An 18,962-nucleotide genomic window follows, 5' to 3' on the forward strand; every position below is an offset into this window, starting at 1 on the left:
GCCCAGGCAGGACATGACTCCTGGATCCATGGCTGTCCCCAGATCAGTGGCAGCTCCACACATCCCTCTGGCTCGGGCAGGGCTCCCTGCCCTTTGGCACCAAGGAGCAGCTGCTTGGGGAGGCCCAGCTCCACCCCATCCTGGCATCCATCAGCTGCTCAAAGTGCAGCAGCAGCTGTTCCTGGTGGGAGGAGAATTTGGAAGCAGCAGTGCCACCTCATTGTGGCACAACTCCCTGTGAGATACCTTGGTGGCACAGCTGGCACACCCATCCTCACCCTGGGCAAAGGTGGGGTTTTGGTCATGCTTTAAAGGTCAGTTTTAAATAACTATAGCATCCCAGGGGAGATAACCAGCACTATAAAAAGAAAGAAATCAAGATAAGGGGTTTGATCCAAAATGTATTGCACCACAAATTTCATAGTGTTTCATCATACAATCCATATTTACAGCATAGACGGAAAGAAATGCAATGGTGATAGAAAGGATTATGTATAACCACTGTTCTGAGACAAGGGAAAGTGCATTAGCTTTTTAATACATGTATACACACCAGTCTTGCTCTGATATCTAACAAAAATTCAACACTTAAGAACTAGTTTATGGTAAGTTGATCCTGTATGAGCTTTGGGATCTGAAACTGAAGTCATTAGTGAATATGTAACATAATATTTTACTTTGTCACTCCGTTCCAGGCTGCCTGTCCTGCTGTCCTTACTGTTCAGCAGTAACGGTTGAAGCCAGGATCAGCATAAACCCAATAGTCATTCAGCAGGGATCAGTGGGGGTGAGGGAGTCCTGACCCCTGCTCCCACAGAAACAGGGCTGGGCAAAGGGACATCAGAAAGGAAAAGATCTCAGAGAATAAAATCTTCCCAGAACCAACAGGGTTATTCCACCCCGCTGTATCTCAGTAGAGAAACAATTGAAATAAATGTACTTTTTGATTGTCTATTTTCACAGTAGAGCAGAGCTGAACCCTTCCATGCTCTATCCTGTCTGGACAAGCTTTAGTGTACCAAAAAAATTCTGTTGGTTTTCTTAACTTCTGACAAACCCAGCCTGGCTCTAAGCTGAGGAGTATCACCTGTGCCCAGTAACAGCTCCTGGGAGTACCTGTGTCTGGGGTGGGGCTGTCTGGGAGAGCAGCAGGGTCTGGATTCTCTGGATCAGCACATTCACCTCCTGTTGACTGACCTCACCTGAGGGAGGTTTCACCTTGGGCCCAGCACAGGTGTGCATGGAAGCAGGAGCAGCTCCCCTGCTGCACCTCCAGCCACTCCAAGGTCAGTCAGAGGCCTGTCAACCAAGATAAACACCTCAACAGTGACTGGATCTCCACTGGACAAAAGTCTGAATTATCCTGAATACATTTAACCGAGGTATGAACTTACTTTCAAGAGAATTCCCAGAACTGCAGCCTGTTCACTGAATTCCATACATGTATAAATTTTTGGAAATACGTCTCATTTTTAAGAAGTCAGACTTAGTGCTGCTTCCCATTTGGATCCAGATTTTGCAGTGGTGTTAATAACTATGGGCAAAATTGTGCTTCCAGGGAGGGAAGTGCCACCTTGGTCCCCTTTCCTTATTGTATTAGGAAAACAAGCTCCTGGAACCATGACTTGTTCACTAGGAGTTGAATTTTGCCCTCAAACCCCTCAGGAGCAGCATTTCTTTTACTGTAATAGTCAGGACACAGTTAACATATTCGTAACAGTTTTTAAGCATCAGTATTGGAAGTACAGAAAACCACAACCAAAGGGGCAGATCCTGGTTACGAGGATTTGTTGCTAGCAGACTTGGAAGAAAAAAAATAAACCGAAGTGTTTAGTACCGGCATTCTTCACCCTTTGTCACTAGATTTTTATTTTATTTTTTTTTTAATAAAAGGTATTTTTTAGTGTGGATTTACAATACCTGGAACTCAGCTTTAAAAATTTAAAATGGTTTCCTACCCCTTTTCCCACTGCTAACAACCCATGGAACAGGCTAATAGATTAGTTGTAAAGGCGACTGAGGATTAGGTACTATAATTAAGACCATTTTAAATATTATTTTTCTTTAAGAAAAGTAAAATCAGACAACTCTAAAGTTGTGCTCTCAAATTAAATAATCATCAACATGCAGCCTTGAGGACTGCAGGCCAGGATAAATGCACCTTAAATTACACAGTGATATGAAAAAAATGCCAACCATTAGTTATGTCAGTATTAGAAGGCAAGGCAGAGTTCTTTTTTGGTTAAAGCTCCTGCTCCTGTCCTGTGAAAGGCTTTGCAAACCATCCCACTCTCAACACAGTTCTGCCAACACATTTTTCATTGCTGGCTTCCCACAGCCAGACAAGCAGCTTTTCTGTGCCCAGAGTTACTGGACTCCAGCACCCTGGAACAGCAGCGAGAATCACCATCCCAAGAGAATGAACTGGCAGCAGTGCTGTCAGCAAGGTCCTCAGAACCCTCTGGTGCCAAGAACCCAGGAGTGATGAACACAAGGAGCTGCTCCCATCACAGACACCGAGGTGGTCCCTGAATCCAGCCCAGAGCTGTTGCAGTCTGTAGTGAAAATGTCTCCTTGCACAGTATTAGTTTTGTAAACAGAGCCAGAAGTTCTTGTACAAAATACTGCAATGACAGTGATTAAGACACACCTGGAGCAGTGTGTTCAGCATTCTTTTCACAGAAAGAAGTGCCTGGATACTGCCTGCCACCTTCAGGGTCCCTTAAGGCCACAGAGTCCTTGGGCTCGAGATAGACGGCCGGATGCTGCCTTTGGGAGATGGCTTTGACCCAAACCAGGACATCTAGGACACAACAGCATGACACACATCACACAAGGTTCACACTTCTAAGATGTGAAAAAGAAATAATACGGTACACAGCCATGTTCTCATCATTTGATGGAAAGACCTATTTATAAATCAGAATGCTGCAGACTCCAGACTGAAGAAGTAGAGGCAGCTTCACACAATCAAATCTGGAAGGAACAGCACCCACTTCCCACAGGTGAAAATTACTGAAGATTATACTTACATATAGTCCTTTAAAATAATTTCAAATTACAACTCTACAGTCATTCAAACACGGTGCCTTTAGTCAATGTAGCATTAGAGTGTTCCCTGAACCAGATGGTGAGGAAATCTCTTCATCTGCAAACTGAACACCCCAACTCCCTGGGTGGGCAGGGATGATGCAGGATCTGGAGCTGAGGCAGCACTCACTGTTGAACATTCCCTAACCACCACACAGCCGGGGCCATGCAGATCTCATTTTAGCCCATGGAAAGGAGACACAGATCTTGGTGTCTGAGCCCAATGTCAAAAGGACAAACCCAGAATTAGACTCCTGCTGTTAAACACTGACTCTGTTGGGCAAGGAACTTCCAGCTTCTCCCCACAGATCAAGTCCACTGAGAAAGCTGTGTGCTAACTCCTCTGAGTACCAGAAAGCTGCTATTTCCCTCACTGAAATGTACAATTCCTGGCCCCTATGCATGTGACCAGCTAACATTTTAATAATACATGACATTTATTATTGTAGCTAACATTTGGAAAAAAGACACTTTTCCTAATCTCCCAGCATCTAGGAATTTTCACTGTCTCCTGGGAGTCCCATTAGAGACTACATATGGCACAGAACCCTTACCTTGTACTCCAAAGTTTCTTTGAGCATGTTTTCTTCCTCTTGTGAAAAATTCAGTAACACAGACACAGCTTTAATGAGATGGAATGCCTGAAAGAAACCAGAGAGTTGTGTTGCTTATGATGCTCTTGGGCTCTACACTCAGGACTACAGTGCAGCACAGAGTCCTGCAGGTCTGTCACAGACTTCAGCAGCCCAGCAGCCTCCCCTTATTCCCAGTTTCAATGGACTAGGATGGCCTGTATCTTACTTCTGTGTTTCCTGGCTTTCTGTTCTTTAAAAATTGTTTTGGAGAAAGAAGACAAGTGGGAGGCTGGTTAGTCAGAGTAGAGAAGCAGCCTGGCTGCTGCTTTGAAAAGTGGCTCAAACCAGCACGAGGCAAGAGAGATTCTTGTCATTCCAAATACACACTGAGGCACACTAAGTCCACAGTGCTCTCACACTCACTGGGGCACACAGGGCAGCGAGTGACAGTCAGCACTCGGATACCATGGAGCTGTACAGTTATTTTTTGACCTTACCCACTGACTTGCAATTGAGTGTTTTGTTGGCATGACTAATTTAACACAAGAGAACAGGAAGGAGTTCCAAATGCACAAGGAATTACCTCTTACAGACCAACAGCAAGTGATTTATGTCTTTTTCTTGGTTTTCTCTTTCTTAAATGTACAGCCATTCTAATTACATACTCCATATGCTCTTCAGAGCAGTGCAGAGGGAATCTCTTGTAGATGCAGATCTTAAACACCCAGATGTAACTACCTCCTAAAAACTTCAATGTCCCTTTCATGTAGTTCAACGTAGTCTGCACTTCCAAACATGTTGCTGTTAGCTATTTTGTTTCATTATCCCCCACTGTACACTTTTTAATTGTAAAATTTTGGAATTGGCATAAAGCGTCCTTAGCAGGTGACAGGCGGCAATTTCTAGAGAAAGACAGATGTAGAAAGAGAAGGTGACACCTTTACCTCAGATTCCCTGCAGGACATGAACTTTAGTACAACATGTTTAAGGTACTCAAAGTTTATCTCCCTCGAGTCATTCAAATCAGAGTTGTTGGTGACAGTCACAGAAGCATTAGGCACTTCAGAATTTGCACGTAGCTCAGGTACCTCACTGTCAGGCCTTATTTTCTACAAAAAAAAAAAAAAACCACAAAAAAACCCAAGAGGAAAAAGAGAAGTACATTGCAGACTCTGTCAGCTTGACACTGGGAGGGATCTGGGTTCAGGATATCTAAAGAGGGTTGTATTCACAACTGGTACAAACTGGACATCAACAGCTTCTCATCCTTCATGGGGTCACAGCAGAAAAGTGTCTCCAGCTCTCCCTGCACTGCAGGACAGGAGCTGGTTGATGTCAGTGTTCTGTGTACATTTCCCAAACCAGCTTGGAACTGGCTCCATGGTGGAAGCTATCCCTCAGTAATTTTTCCTATCACTAACCTGCCCTGAGCCTTTCAAATGTGGGCTTTCTTCAGAACAATTTTCAACATCAGAGCAAAAATAACAATTTTAAAACCTCTGTTTTTTGGGGTTTTTAAAAGATTTTTTTTCTTGGCGAGATAAACCATTGCAGAGAGTTGAAAGGGGAGTTAGCAGTCAAGCTTTTGGAATGACAGTGCAAGTACCTGCCAGCAAGTGCCATCTGAAGAGACTGAAAACACACAACCCTTACCAGCTCTTTCTGGAGAGTTTTCTTGAGTTCTGTCATTCTTTGCTGAAGCTGCTTTATCATCTGTAAGCACAGAAAAGGAGAGTTTAACAGTATCCATTGTCAGGACCCCCAGATAGCTGGAAAAACCCATGATAAACAAGTACTGAATGAAATAATAATTAACCAACACTGACAGCTGTGAAGAAGTAACCTGAAAGCCTTGCCTTGCCAGCTGCACACAGCAGCAGGCATGTGACAGGGGACACTTGGGCTTTCATGTGACAGCGCCGTGGAACTGAACTGAATTTGCACAAAAGGGCTCTGCAGGAAAGCTGTAAATAGTATCATTTGGTGCATCCTTCTGCCAAAATACATCAGGATTCATGCAGCTCTTGCTGCAGCTTTTATTCATTGTTGGTAGATCCTTGTATGATCCAGAGAAAAGCATTTATTCACAGCATACTGGATTCAAATTGGACAGGCCTGTCCTTTTAAGGCTGCAGCAGGGGCAGCACCAGTTACTTGGCTTCCTAATTAAGAGGGGAAAGACTACCAGGTGTTTCTGTTCACCTTGTTTTTCTCAGCAATTTGCTGTTCCAGCTCTCTGTTATCCTTCTGAAGTTGAATGACATCTGCAGCTGCCACCTCTCCGTTCTGTTCCACCACAGAGTTTTCTGGAGAAGGGAAATGCTCATTGTTCAAGGCTCTCGTCGACTCCTCCAGTTCTAAAACCTATAAAAATAAACAGTGAAGTGAAGAGATATCATGACATTTTCAGCCCAAGAACACTCCCCAGGGGGAAAGCCAGACTTCTTTTTGGTTGTCCAGGCAAGACAGAACTGGGGGTCTCCTGCACACCTCCCTCTTTTTCTGGGAAGTCTGACAGAATGGATTTGCAACAGCACTCACAGTTTTCTCATGCTCTCTGGCCAACAGGCACTCCTGTACCTGCAGCTTCAGCTCATCAATTTCCTTTCTTGCCGTTTCCTCTTTCTCCACTGCTTGGCTCTGACTTGCTTCTATGTCCAACTGTAACTGATGCACCTGCAGCAAGGCAGCTTCATGGTCTGGGAAAGGAGAGACCTGCTTAGTATCAGTGTTCCACATCAGATGGGAGTTTCTAATCCATTTTGTCTGTCATGAAGACAGAAAGCCAGGGGAGAGACAGACACGAGAGACTGTCCAATTGGTAGTGAACAAGAAACCATTTTGAAAATTCTAAGAGATTAAATATAGAAGAGAAACCTAGAAAAATTACAATCTACCAGGCAAGGCCAGAACTAGAGACTGTACTTAAAGCTGTCTGGGATACAGTAGACTCATCTGGTCTAACCTTGACTGAGTTGGTTCAGCTCTTCTTTCTGTTTTAGCAGCAGACCACATTTTTCATCTATCAGCTGGTCTTTCTCCTTTATTAGGGCATTCAGATGTGAAACCTTCAAAGCAGACAGACAATGAACAGAAGTCATTAAAGATATAAAACAGAAAGAGGGTGTTGAAAGATTCCAACATCCTTCAGAGGCATCACCTCCACAATGCTGCCCTCAGTAACAAGCACTGAAGCTAATGCTGGAAGAGCTAAACCCCACTTGGCTTCTGTGCCACCATCAGATTGTCACAGGCAGCATGTGGCACCTGCAAAAGCCCCTGAGCAAAACTGGAGATGGCCTTAAACCCCTTCTACACAGAGCTGGCCCAGCAAGCACAGATCTACAGCAGTCCCAGAAGAATAAAGAACCCAAAAGATGGGACTAACTCCAGTCAAACTTGCTCAGTTGACAGTTCCTACTTTAAGCAAACACAAGCTCACACTATCCACCATTTCTTATACAGGAAGAGCAAAACAAGGCTACCTAGAACTGACATCTGGTACTGGATACAAGCTCCTCCCTATGAGGAAATGTACAAATTTACAACTGCTGTGCTCCAGATGAATCCAGATGTGACACAGGCACTGAAAGGAACAACCCAGAACAAACAGGTTTCTTTAAAAGAAGCTGCCAAATGTCAGAGGCTCCTGATGGCTGGCACACTGGGACAGTAACACCTCACAGATTACAGGGCTCTGAAACAGTCTCAAGTTTACTGAGGCAACCACTGCTGTCTCACATGCTGTGGATAGGATTCTGATCAATTGTCTTGAATGTTGGGATAAATAAATCCAAACCTAGTCTGCTCTTTGAAAGGTCAGGATGTCTCAGATACATTTTAGAACAGTCATTATTAACCAACCTGCTGTTGTAATTCCTCTCTCTGTTTCCGTGCTTCTTCCAGGGCTTTGGCAATTTCCACACTGACAGTTTCTCTGCTGCTCATCTCATTCTGCAAACCAGAAGTAATTGAGATGTTATGTGAGACAACTGAATCAAGTCAGTCTCTCATCTTTAACCCCAAATCTATTAGGACTACATTTATCAGTGTTCTGACACACCAATTTCCAAATGAGTTAGGTTTGTTTTACTGACTGCTGCTCTCTGCATATGCAAGAGCAACACAAAACTGATGTAAGAACCCAAACAAACCCAATGCTTGCAAGATCTTTCAGCTTGAAGTCTCTATTACAAAGAAGTAGCTCCTTGCTACAACAGATCTTTATTCCAATTGGGCATCCAGGAGTAGCTACGGAAAAAATTTCAACCATCTAAAATTACAGTCAAAATTGGATAAACTGTAAACACCCGACTAATTTAAGTTTTTAACATTTTGGTTTGAACACTGTGAGTGGAATTTGATGTTGAACCATTCTGTATTCACCACTGCTAACAGGATTTCCAAGCTCTTCACATGCCTGACAATATGGGAATGTATTATTTCTGCCTGATTTAGGCAGACCCAAGCATTCTGGTTCAGAAAAGGATCAACCCTTTGTAATGCTTCTCAAACACATTTCTGCTGAGTACCAGAGATGATTTACAGCTCCAAGTACCTGCAACCTGTATGTAACAGACCTCCAAGCACTGAAAGTAACCCACTGTGCTCTTTACTGTTCCCCAGCCTCAGCTCTGTCCCAAGCCAGTGCCAGCACCCAGTTCAGCCCTTACCTTTAGCCTGTTCAGTTCAGACTCCTGTTGTTTTAAAGAACTCTCATACCCTTCTTTGCTTCCCTTGAGGTTTTCATTTTCTTCTTCCAATTGGCTCTGTAAAATAAAGTGTTTAAATATGCAGTACAATTATTCTAATGCTTTGCTTAAACAATTAAACACATCTAATACTTTGCTCATATTTAGTTCCTCAAAGTATGAGATCTTCTAGTATAATGCCAGGAGCACTGAATAAGAACAACAAGCAAGGTCCATAAGCTGTGTTAAAATCATGTTGTGAAGACTCTCACAACCCACCAGACAGTTTCTGTACTTACAATCCTGTGCTGAGTTGTTGTTTTATCCGATTCCCAAGCTTTTTCAAGAGCAGCAATCTGAGACTCCAGCCCAGTAACTTTCTGATCATACTGATTTTTCTCACTTAAAATCTGTTGCTGCAGGTGATTTCTTTCATCCTCTAGAGCAGTTTGCTTAAGAGACATAAAGAAAACCACATTAATAAAATGGTATTTTGACATTCTGACAAGATCAGACACCATTCCATGAGACACTCTCAAACTGAGGAACATTATTCCTTTGGCAGCAGTGTCATGTACTCACAGACAGGAGTTCAGGAGACAAACAGCAAGAAAACACTTGAGGAACAAAATAGAGAACTGATTGTCTCTGGGGATGCTGAAGACTGATCTGTTAATGGTCAGTGAAACATGCAGGATACTCACCAGCTTCTGGATCTTCAGATCCTGCTCAGCAGCTGCTTCTTTGCTCTTTTTCAATGTTTCTGTTGCAATCTGTAGTTTCTGTTCCAGTTCTTTATTCTAAAATAACACCATGAATTGAACTCCTTATCCACTGGCATCTATGTTATTAAAAAATATGTGCATAATACAGAGTGGCCCAGGAGAAGAAGGTAAATATTAAATCCCTGAAATCACAGAGATGAGAGAGGCCGTCTATTTGACACATGCTGGTTTTAGAAACTCTTCACCACAGCACTACCCCAGCAATGCTTGCACTTGAGTTATTTGTTTCTTAGTACAGGCAGGATCTGCACAAAACCTCTACCTTCACTTCTAGGCCCTCCTCCACCCACAAAAGTGGGGAGATGCCCAGAGACACGGATCAATTATTCTCCTTTCAAGACCAAATCCAACTAAATGTGCAGTCTTACCTTTGGCTGGGAGTGCAGTGAGGGGAGGAGGAATAGGACACAGAGGATGAAAACAGTGGGAATCTGTATTGAAATTAAAAACTACTCACCTGTGTTTCCAACTGGTTCACAGCCCCGCTGTGCCGTGTCCTGTCTGTCAGTACCTGCTGCCTGCTCTCCTCCAGCCTCTGCTCAAGAGCAGCTTTCTGAAGATTACATTGAGGTGAAGAACAGGAGGAAGGATGGACAAAAACTTAAGTTGGGGGGGTGTAGTTAAAATTTTCCTTTTTATTTCATTAATAAGGTCAAACTAAAATGGGACAGAATGTTTTAGTATCTCTAGATGGACTTTAAACTGGCTTGAGCTTACTAAGCCAAGTCCTTTCATCACAGAAACACTGAGGTGATGTGACTGTAGGCACCCTGACCAGGGAAGAGCAAACATTCCCTTGTCTTCCCAAGACCCAGCTGGGAAGACATTGCTCCAGGCTGATTCTGAGCTGGAACATCAGTGCTTGAGAAAGAGATCAAGAAGCAATGAGAGAAAGGGGATTAACCACAGCTAAGTTTCTGTTTTCAGCTGTTGTTTAGCACTTCTGAGGCTGAGGTTTTCAGCATACAACATTCTGTTTGCACACCTATGTGCAAACAGCTCCCCTCCCTGCCCCACTGCCTTGCCAAAGAACAAGGAAAAGCATTCCCTGTTCTTGTAAGGATTAATCAAAAAAAAAACCCTAATTGTTCCACCTCTTGTGGGGATGCTAGAAAGCTGCTCTTTTCCTTCTAAGCAGTCAGATGCAATGCCCAAATGGACAATGCAGAAAGGCCAACACAAGACATCTGTGCAGGATCCACACAAGCAGGCCCAGCGTAGCCAGCCACATGTTCTGCCCAGCACAGACAGTGTGCCAAAACACACTGACAGGACAAATGTGCCTGTATGACATCAGCAGCTATTCTTTCCATGGGTGAGAAGTAATGGATGACCTAAAATACCCCAAAAGAAACAACTCACTAATATTGTACTTCTGAACAGCCTGTAACTGTGTAATTACCTCTTTGAGCAGCTCCTGCACATGTTCATCTCCTGAGAGATTTCTTTCTAGCTTTTTTTCCAGGGAAGACACCTTTTCCTGCAGCTGTTCAGTAAGTTTATCTCTCTCAGCAAATTCAAAAGTCATCTGTGAGAATGAGAAATCACAGAATCTTTTTTGTAATGAAGCTTCCAGCTAATCTGTTGTTGTTTGACTTTCAGAAATGCCATCAGAAAGGAAAGTCCTATTTGAAATATGATCCTAGGACATTTTCCAGATGCCAAACTTCCAACTACACAAAGGTGTACATTACCCAAACGTGCACCTTTACACCACCTACAGCACACGCGTGCGAAAGCGCTTCACCTTTTGCTTCTGTTGCTCATATTCCACCTTCAGAGATTCATGCTCCACTTGTAACACTTCCAGTCTCTTCTCACAACCAGAACCAGCCACTCGAGCCTAAACATTTTGAGAAATTACTTACTTTGAAACTTAAATTTCCAACACCACATAACTGATATCTAATCTAACTTCTGCAGACATGGAGCTCTTTGAATCAAATCTCACTTGGCTCAAACTTACATTTTGCAAGTCTACAGAAAGCTGCTGAATGACAGTTTGTAGCTCCTGTTCTCTTAACTCCAGAGCAGTGATCTTATTTTCTGCATTTGTCTCAGCTGTCATTAGTTCATCTCTTCACAGAAAGAGAATAAAAACAAGTGACATACTGTTCCAGAAAAATAATCTTTAGCAGATAATTCTGCTGCTTATGAAAATGGACTAAGCATCAACAAAATTTTCTTGTCCTAAAACCAGCCACCACCAATCACTGCTTGAGTATACATTTTCCAAAAAAAAGTGATAGTTAAGCATTCAAACTATGAAAAAAGGAAGTAATTTACAAAAAAAGTATTACTATCATTGGCTTGGCATTTACATCCCCATGACCATAGCAGAGGCAAAATTCAGTCAATTCACTACATATATAAACTCTTCCAAAGAGACAGAACTGAGCATGAAGTAAAACCACAGGGGAAACACATCCACTGCTCCTCTGAAACACCAGCTCCATACCTCCGAGCCTCCAGCTCCGAGAACTGCTGCTGCAAGTCCTGGAGATCCTTCCTCAGGCTCGAGGACTCGCTCCTCGCCTCCTGCAGCTCTGCTTTAGCGTGGGTCAGTTCTTGAGCGCGCGCCTCGAGCTCCTGCTCTGTTCTGCTCAGAGACTCTTCCTTTTTCAAAAGCTAAATATTAAAAAATTGTCTTTGGCATTACAGATGACCAGTAATACTGATTAACCTTTTCATTGAAGCTTGCCTGTTTTACTAAGTTATGGGCTGAATTGAGATAATAAACTATGTAATATTGTATTCAGTACCCACTGTTAGGATCTTGACACCAACCAAATCTGTGTACAAGCATAAAGGCTAAAAAAATTAATGCAGGGCTACCACTAACGTGATATCCTAGTAAAAATTTTAGGAACTGAAAAGTTTAAAATATTCTTACCATGTGTTTAACTTTGGCAATTTCCTGCTGCTGAAAGCCCTCCAGTTCATCGATTTCATCTCGTTTTTGGAAAAGGTTCAAACTCTGCTCCCTCATTTCTTGTAACTGTGTTTGAAGCATTTTTTTTTCCTGATAAATGAACAAAAGTGAAAGAAATCAAAGAATATCTGTATGCTCATGTCAAGTCAATGAGAGTTTAGGTAAACTCTCTGGGAAAGAAATCTTGTCTTGCAGCCATACAGCTCCTGATGGTGCTCCATACAGAACAAGAAATCCTTTCAGGTTCATATCACAGGGCAAATTACCAAACCTCAAAAAAATGTAAAAAGAAATCTGAATTCATTACAATGCCACCAGTGACCATCTGAACTGAACTCTTAAATATGGACAATGTTCCACCTTACAGAAGGACAACTTGCCCATCACAACCCATCATTCTTTACTTCCCCGCTGAAAAATAATTCTAGAAAGGCCTCCCCAAGCATTTGAGCCAGTAACAAAAGCAAATGATTTTCCTCTCCCACTGAACAAGGATCAAATAATAAAAAAGGCCAAACAGAGTCGAGTTCTGATAGAGTTGGAAGTGTGCAGGATGGTGTTTGCAAAACACACACAGAGACACAGTACACCCCCCGAGAAAAACATCCAAGGTTAATTACCTTTTCAACTTGACCAAGTTTTTCCATCCACTCCTGAACAAGAAAGAAAGAAAGGAGAAAAAAGATATAAAAATCCATTTGAAGATTTTCAAGGACGACAATTATGGTTAAAAGAAATAAAAAGCATTTTTATTGTTAGCAGATACTAAGCTTTGGTAATGATTAAAAAAATAATCAGCAGCAGTACATTAACAGCCAGTGCTTGAATAGATAAAAGCTGAGGAATCATTCATGCTACCTGAATACATAAGCTTTATGCAAGTAAAATAAATGTGACAACATTGAATCTTATCAAAACACAAGCTTAACCTTTCCTTAGGAATTTTTGTGGACTCTTGTAAAAACCAGTCGGAACAGTCCAGGCAGTGACAAGTCCTGCACCATTCCTGGCACTGAGCTCAACACTCCCTCCCTTCCCTTGGCGCTGGCATGCTCACACAATGCTGAACAATTATTTTAATTAATAGCAACACCTGCTTAAATCATCAGGGTCATGGGAGTCAAAAGTCCTGCTCACGCTCTGTTACCTTGTCCTTTTTTTCCAAGGCCAAAGCCATTCCTTCAGCCATCTTGGCTCGACTGGCCTGGTGAGCTTCATTCTGCTCCTGAAACTTCCTCATGGAGGCTATCAACAGAGAACCACCAGCTATATTAAAAACCCATCTTTTAAAATTGCTTCTCACTTTTCTCAAAGTTATTTATAACTTTAAAGAGCTTCTTCTGCAAGTAATTAGCCCCATCTTGACTGCAGCACTAACGCTGTGCCGCTCATTCCCTCATGCTGCTTGCATGCTGGCCAGGAGCCAAAGCTAACAGCAGACAGGAATACTGCTCCTTGCTGGATCAGAACAAAGCTGGGGGCTTCCAAAAGGCCTTTCCTGCATGTTAGCCCCAAATTTGGCAGGAGGAGTATAATAACAACTTTGTTAAACACACTACTGCTGCTTTTTATGCTGTAAATAAGGTAACAACTCGTGTTCTAATTCTTCACAGTACAGAGGTGCACAGTTTGAAAGGAAATCATTAGCACACCTGTACACCAAACCCCTTTCCTTCCAACCACAGCAATTTTCAACTTAACTAAACAAAAAGGAAAAAAGAAAAATACGTACAATCCTGATGCTTTTCTAATGCATTTTCAAGCTTCTCTTTTATCTTCTGCAGATTTCGGATCTGATCAGCATAATCTTGTGTGAGGAGGGAGAAGAACAGACCAGGAATGGACAGACATTGGGGAAGGACATTTTTACGGTAACAAAAACAAAAACAAAAAAAAAAAGAAAAAAGGATGAGTGGCAAATGACAATGATTTTCTCAATCAGAAAATCATTCCTGCTGAAGAAAACTTGGGTGACCACAACAATGAACAAGCAAATAGTTCCTGTCCACAGGGTTGGCACAAACAGAAGGGCCTGTCCCAGGGGTGTCAGTCACACAGACAAGGGCAGAACCAGAGAATGAACAACTGTCCCTCCCTTTTTACTTCATCCCAGAACAGTGATATATTTAACTCTGTTCAGGAAAGGTTCTGGCACTGGAGGGTGCAAGGAAGGGTTTATTCATGGCCATTGCATCCATTTACTCATTGTTCCAGTCCTACAGCACTGCCCCCATCCTCACTCAGCAGAACTGACACAGGAGGCAGGGAATAAAAACTAAAACAAGTATACACACACCCTGAAGAAGTTCCTGTACGATGGAAAAGAGGATTTACTCACTGGGTGGTTGCCTGCATGAGACTCCTGACACTCAAGAGCCTCCCTCTCTTGTGTTAAGCCCCAGCCAGCACTTTTAAGTTTACCATGTACAAGCAGATGAGCACTTGGGCCTTTCAAATTTGATGTGAAATAATTTTGAACCCTCTATTTCCTTGAACTGAACAGAAGCCTGATAAATCTCCAGAATAAATTAAAATAATCCTGATCTGGCTGTAACTTTTCCTTATTTTCCAAGGGCTCCCATGAGCTTTGGGAAGCAGCAGTGTAACACAGTTCAGCCCAGTCTCTGGTCCCCTCCCTACAACAGGGAAGGCGAGCAGTGACAGCCTTCACTACAGCTTCACAGAAGAAGGAATTAGAAAGAAAAAAGCCTCAGGACTGTTTTATGTTGAATTCTTTGCTTTTTCCTCATTTTCAAGCTCAGTTCTTTGAGGATGGCACTGTGTTACTGTCAACATCAGAACGCTCAGACCCTATGAGGAACAAACCATTCCACACAGGTGGGGACAGACGCTGTTTGAAACGTGGGACAGAAAGCGATCCCAGCTGTTCCAAGGAATCGCATAATGTAGTGCTGAAATCAGCAAAGAGCCAGTTGCCTTTGTAAAAAAATAACGATACTGGATGCTCCCTCCCTTGCTGTCAATCAACAGGCTTGCTACAAATCAGTTTTCAAAAGACCCTAACGCCATGTATTTTTAACAAATTAGACCATGTAAATTCAAAGAAAAACATTTCCTAAAGTAACAAGTTTTATATGTATCAGGGCACATACCAGACAGTTTCACCTCCAGTTTTCTTATTTGTTCATTTCTTCTGAACAACTGGGATGAAAGATCCTCTCTGGAGCTGCTTCCATCAGAAGCCTTGGGAGAAAAGCAACACTCTGTAACTTACAAAATTTAGAAAAAGCAATCCTACCATACATTAAGTCTGGGATAATAACCACTCTCCTGCCTAGGAACAGCTCTTGTTTTTCACATAAAGGGGAAAATCATACTAGCACAGCAGAAAGTGTAAAAAGTGCTGAAGGAGAAAACCAGCAAGGGCTTAATAGTGCCAGGCTGCCTGCTCCCCAGAGCACAATGCTTGGGAAGGAGCTGGTGCTGGGAACTGTTTGTCCAAACTGTCACTGACGAGATGGGGGAATGGAATGACTGAGGGGGAGGAAATCGGGCTCTACAACACAGGCACCAGGAAAGGTCAAAGCAAAAGTCGTGAAAATCAAAGTAATTAGAAAAGAAGCAGTAATGCTTTTCAGGTGGGATAAGCTCGCTGAAGCCCTGATGCAGCAATCTGTCCGTGCAAAATCTGCTGCATAACTGACTTATGAGTCCTCTGGTGGTTTTTGCTCCACAAAAATCAATAGCAAGAGCAGTTAAATGAATATTGATAAAACAACTAATTCTTGGAGGTTTTCTGAAAACCACTCAAGACTTCAGTCACCGCCATTATTTGTTTTCTGTTCTCCAAACTTGCAAGATGGTAAACAGAACTTCTACATGAGAATTTCCTAAGTGCTAAAAATAACCCTCAGAAAAACGCAAGACCAATATATTTCCACTATAAAATGTATTTAAACATTAGGAGCTCCAACTTTCTGCTTAACAGAACTGAAATTTCAGCTGAGCTTCAGAAAAAAAATTATTTAAAACTCAACTGTGTAAATAACTTCTTCACTCTGCAGACAGCAAACAGTGACTCGCTGCTGGCTCTGCACTGGGTCCTGCTGGCTCCAGCAGTGGGGTGACACTGCCTTAATCCAGGCTTTCAAAAATGTGACAGCCAGCCATCCAGGGCAGAGGTGCCAGAGCATTCCAGGGCTTCATTTAACCCATACACTCCTGGAATTTTACCACTTGTTTAAACAATGTTTTATAACGAAAGAGAGGAACTACAATAGTTTTGAGTGCAATAACACTGCACAGATGTTTTCGGCAGGTAGGAAGAGTACCAGGAAGCCAAGAGGTAAAATGAAAACTGGCCAGCATCTAGCTGGCTTTTCTAAAGACAGAAGCTGTGGCTGTCCCATCCCTGGATGTGTTCCAGGCCAGGTGGAACAGGACTTGGAGCAACCTGGTCTAGTGGAAGGCGTCCTAGCCCACGGCAGGGGGTGGACGAGCTTTAAGGTCACCTCCAACCCAAACCACTCTAGGATTCTGTGCTTCAGTAATTAATTTTACTAAGAGGTATCTCACATGTAACGACAGCTTTAGTCACTATTTTATATCTATTTATCAATGTTTTGTATTGAAACAGCTTTGTAAGTCATGTTTACACGGGAATGGAAGCCTCCTGGCAACTTCTATGTCTAACAAATGTTTTCTCTTCAATATTTAAGTTCATTCAAGCTAATGATACCTTTATGCCTTAGGAGATACACTTACAAAGACACCACAGCACGTATTCAAATAGCACACTACACTTAAAATGGTTGTCTGCAAAACCATAATAAAAATGCTGTCAGAGAAATCAGATTTCAAAACAAGGTGTAACTCACGAAGTCGTCTCCGGAGTCTGCTCCCACAGACGTGATCGATTCCTTACTGACAGACCTGGGGATGCGGGCGGCTCCTCCGGGCCTGGGAGCAACCGCTGCCTCCTCTGCGATCTTCTTCTTCAATTTGGCAAACATTTTACTGCCCTACAGCCCTGAAATATCCAGATCCTTTGGAAAGCCACGACCTCCAACGTTTAATACGCTGACACTCTGTCTAAAGCTTCCAAATGCTGAGACTTAATTCTGAGCCTCATCCACTGGTTTACTGCATTTCTAGTGCCATTAAAGCCCTCAAGGCCTGGCAGCGCCTGCAAATCAAACAGAAATGGGTTCCACACTAAAAAATCCCACCCGCATGAATCATTTAAAGGTAGTAGAAATTCTTTTAACATCGCATCTGTTACAACACGTTAAAAAATCGGGTCTCCCGGAGCAGAATCCGTTAAAGTCCCAAACCAACGGCCCCAAACGGCGGCGGGGCCCGGGCCGGGAGAGCGGGCGGGTCCCCTCAGCCCGGCCCTCACCCACACGCGAGGGAGGCCCGGCCCGGCCCGGCCCGCGGCGGCTGCTCCGCCCGGAGGCATCGAGGGCCCGTCACCGCCGCTCCCCCGCGGTCCCGGCCCGGCCGCCCCCTGACCTCCCGGTCCTCCGGCCCCTCGCTCCTCACCGCCCGTGCCCGGCCGGGCCTCGCCGCTCCCGCGGCCGCCGCCGCTTCCCCGGGCACCGCCGACCCGGAAGCGCCGCGCGGGGCGGAAGCGGCGCCGGCCCCGCTCCTCCTCCGGCCCCGCTCCTGGCCCTCCTCCCTCCGACCCAGCTCCGCCCTCAGCCCCGCTCCTCCCTCCGACCCAGCTCCGCCCTCAGCCCCGCTCCTCCCTCCGACCCAGCTCCGCCCTCAGCCCCGCTCCTCCCTCCGACCCAGCTCCTCCCCCGCCCCTCCCGCTTCGCCCCCGGCCCAGCTCCTTCCTCAGTCCCGCTCCTCTGCCGCCCCGCCCCTCCCTCAGCCCCGCTCCTCCCCGGTCCCGCCTCTCCCGCTCCTCCCTCCCGCTGTCCCACCCCGGAGCGGACCAGGCGCCTCGCTACGAGCGTTTACCACAGTTTATTGACAGCACAGTCCGCCGGCGGGGCCGGGGCGGCGGCGGCCGGGACAGGGACAGCGAACGGCTCGGACACGGCACAACCGAGAACACCGGGCGGGAGCGGCCCCGGCGGGCGGGGACAAAAGCGAACGGAAATCTGCTCCAAAGTCTCTGGAAAGGCTGGAAAGGCGGTGACGAGCAGGACGCGGGGCTGGCGCTCGGTCTGTGGTACCCGCCCGGACCGGGTGTGTCCGCTCCGGCAGGGCCCGGCTCCATCGCGGCCTTTGCTTCTCCCCGCAGTGTCCAGCAGTAACACAAACACGCTTCTTCCCTCCCCGAACAACGGCAGAGTCGATTCTGGCATCACACTGCTTTGGCGATTACAGATCCCTTGCAAAAAAGTCCATTTGCTCCAAAAAAAGTTTATTTATATATCTCTATATATTTTAAGGAAAATATCAATTTTTACCAAAATACGATATACAGGCACACAGCTGTAAAATAACTTTAAACCAATTCACTATAAAATTACTTTTGGTAATAAATAATTTGATTCTCAGAGAGGCAAAACGCTCCCTGTACCTCTGCAGCTGGGCTGCCCGAGGCACGGTCCCTCTGCATTCCCAGAACGCTCCCAAACACTCCCACCTGCACTCCCCTCGTCCTTCTCGCTGGGCCTTGCCCAGGGCAGAAGCAACTTGTGCTTTTCAGCCTGCATGAGGCAGAATCCTGCTCCCAACAAACCAGTTCAATGGTGGAATGGTAATAAACACGTGCCAAAAGCAACCTGTGAAGTCAAGGGGGCAGATCCCCCCAGCAGGGTTTATTCTGGAAGGAGCAGCTGCTGGGATGGGGCTGGAGAGATCTGCTCTGCTCTGGGGCTCCTGCAGGCCAGCGAACTGTGCTGGGGTCTGCTCCCAGTGAGAATGAAACCTGGAACAAAACATCTATGCGTGCATCTAGGCAGAATTCAGA

At 44.5% G+C, this 18,962-nt stretch overlaps 1 protein-coding gene across 6 annotated transcripts; it reads right to left on the reverse strand.

The window, feature by feature from the left end:
- Nucleotides 1-381: 381 nt before the first annotated feature.
- On the reverse strand, nucleotides 382-18,288 carry GOLGA1 (golgin A1). 6 transcript variants are annotated; one of them, XM_048325942.1, is made up of 23 exons: nucleotides 18,002-18,288; nucleotides 16,912-17,219; nucleotides 15,187-15,277; nucleotides 13,806-13,880; nucleotides 13,221-13,318; nucleotides 12,694-12,726; nucleotides 12,035-12,163; nucleotides 11,600-11,757; nucleotides 11,108-11,219; nucleotides 10,889-10,984; nucleotides 10,544-10,669; nucleotides 9,599-9,694; nucleotides 9,061-9,156; nucleotides 8,656-8,808; nucleotides 8,339-8,434; nucleotides 7,530-7,619; nucleotides 6,631-6,733; nucleotides 6,207-6,364; nucleotides 5,868-6,029; nucleotides 5,319-5,378; nucleotides 4,610-4,774; nucleotides 3,645-3,731; nucleotides 382-2,803 (listed from the first exon to the last, which is right to left on the reverse strand). In XM_048325942.1, exons 2-23 carry the CDS (start codon nucleotides 17,044-17,046, stop codon nucleotides 2,723-2,725), a joined length of 2,400 nt encoding a protein of 799 aa, XP_048181899.1. In that variant the 5' UTR covers nucleotides 17,047-17,219; nucleotides 18,002-18,288; the 3' UTR covers nucleotides 382-2,722. The 6 variants fall into 6 exon arrangements, with proteins under 6 accessions (XP_048181899.1, XP_048181900.1, XP_048181896.1 ...); XM_048325943.1 differs by having other exon boundaries at nucleotides 6,246-6,364; nucleotides 11,600-11,769; XM_048325939.1 differs by having other exon boundaries at nucleotides 11,600-11,769.
- Nucleotides 18,289-18,962: the final 674 nt, after the last annotated feature.

This window comes from Corvus hawaiiensis, chromosome 21 (assembly GCF_020740725.1).
Source record: "Corvus hawaiiensis isolate bCorHaw1 chromosome 21, bCorHaw1.pri.cur, whole genome shotgun sequence".
Classification (NCBI taxonomy): Eukaryota; Metazoa; Chordata; class Aves; order Passeriformes; family Corvidae; genus Corvus; species Corvus hawaiiensis.

What these genes read in the sequence shown, in the direction of transcription:
- GOLGA1 (XM_048325939.1), bottom strand. Translation starts at nt 17,046, where the DNA reads ATGTTTGCCAAATTGAAGAAGAAGATCGCAGAGGAGGCAGCGGTTGCT. An exon ending in TCGGAGCTGGAGGCTCGGAG is followed by an intron (nt 11,220 to 11,599) that starts GTATGGAGCTGG and finishes CTTTCTGTGAAG; the next exon opens with AGATGAACTAATGACAGCTG. An exon ending in ATGAGCAACAGAAGCAAAAG is followed by an intron (nt 10,670 to 10,888) that starts GTGAAGCGCTTT and finishes TCATTCTCACAG; the next exon opens with ATGACTTTTGAATTTGCTGA.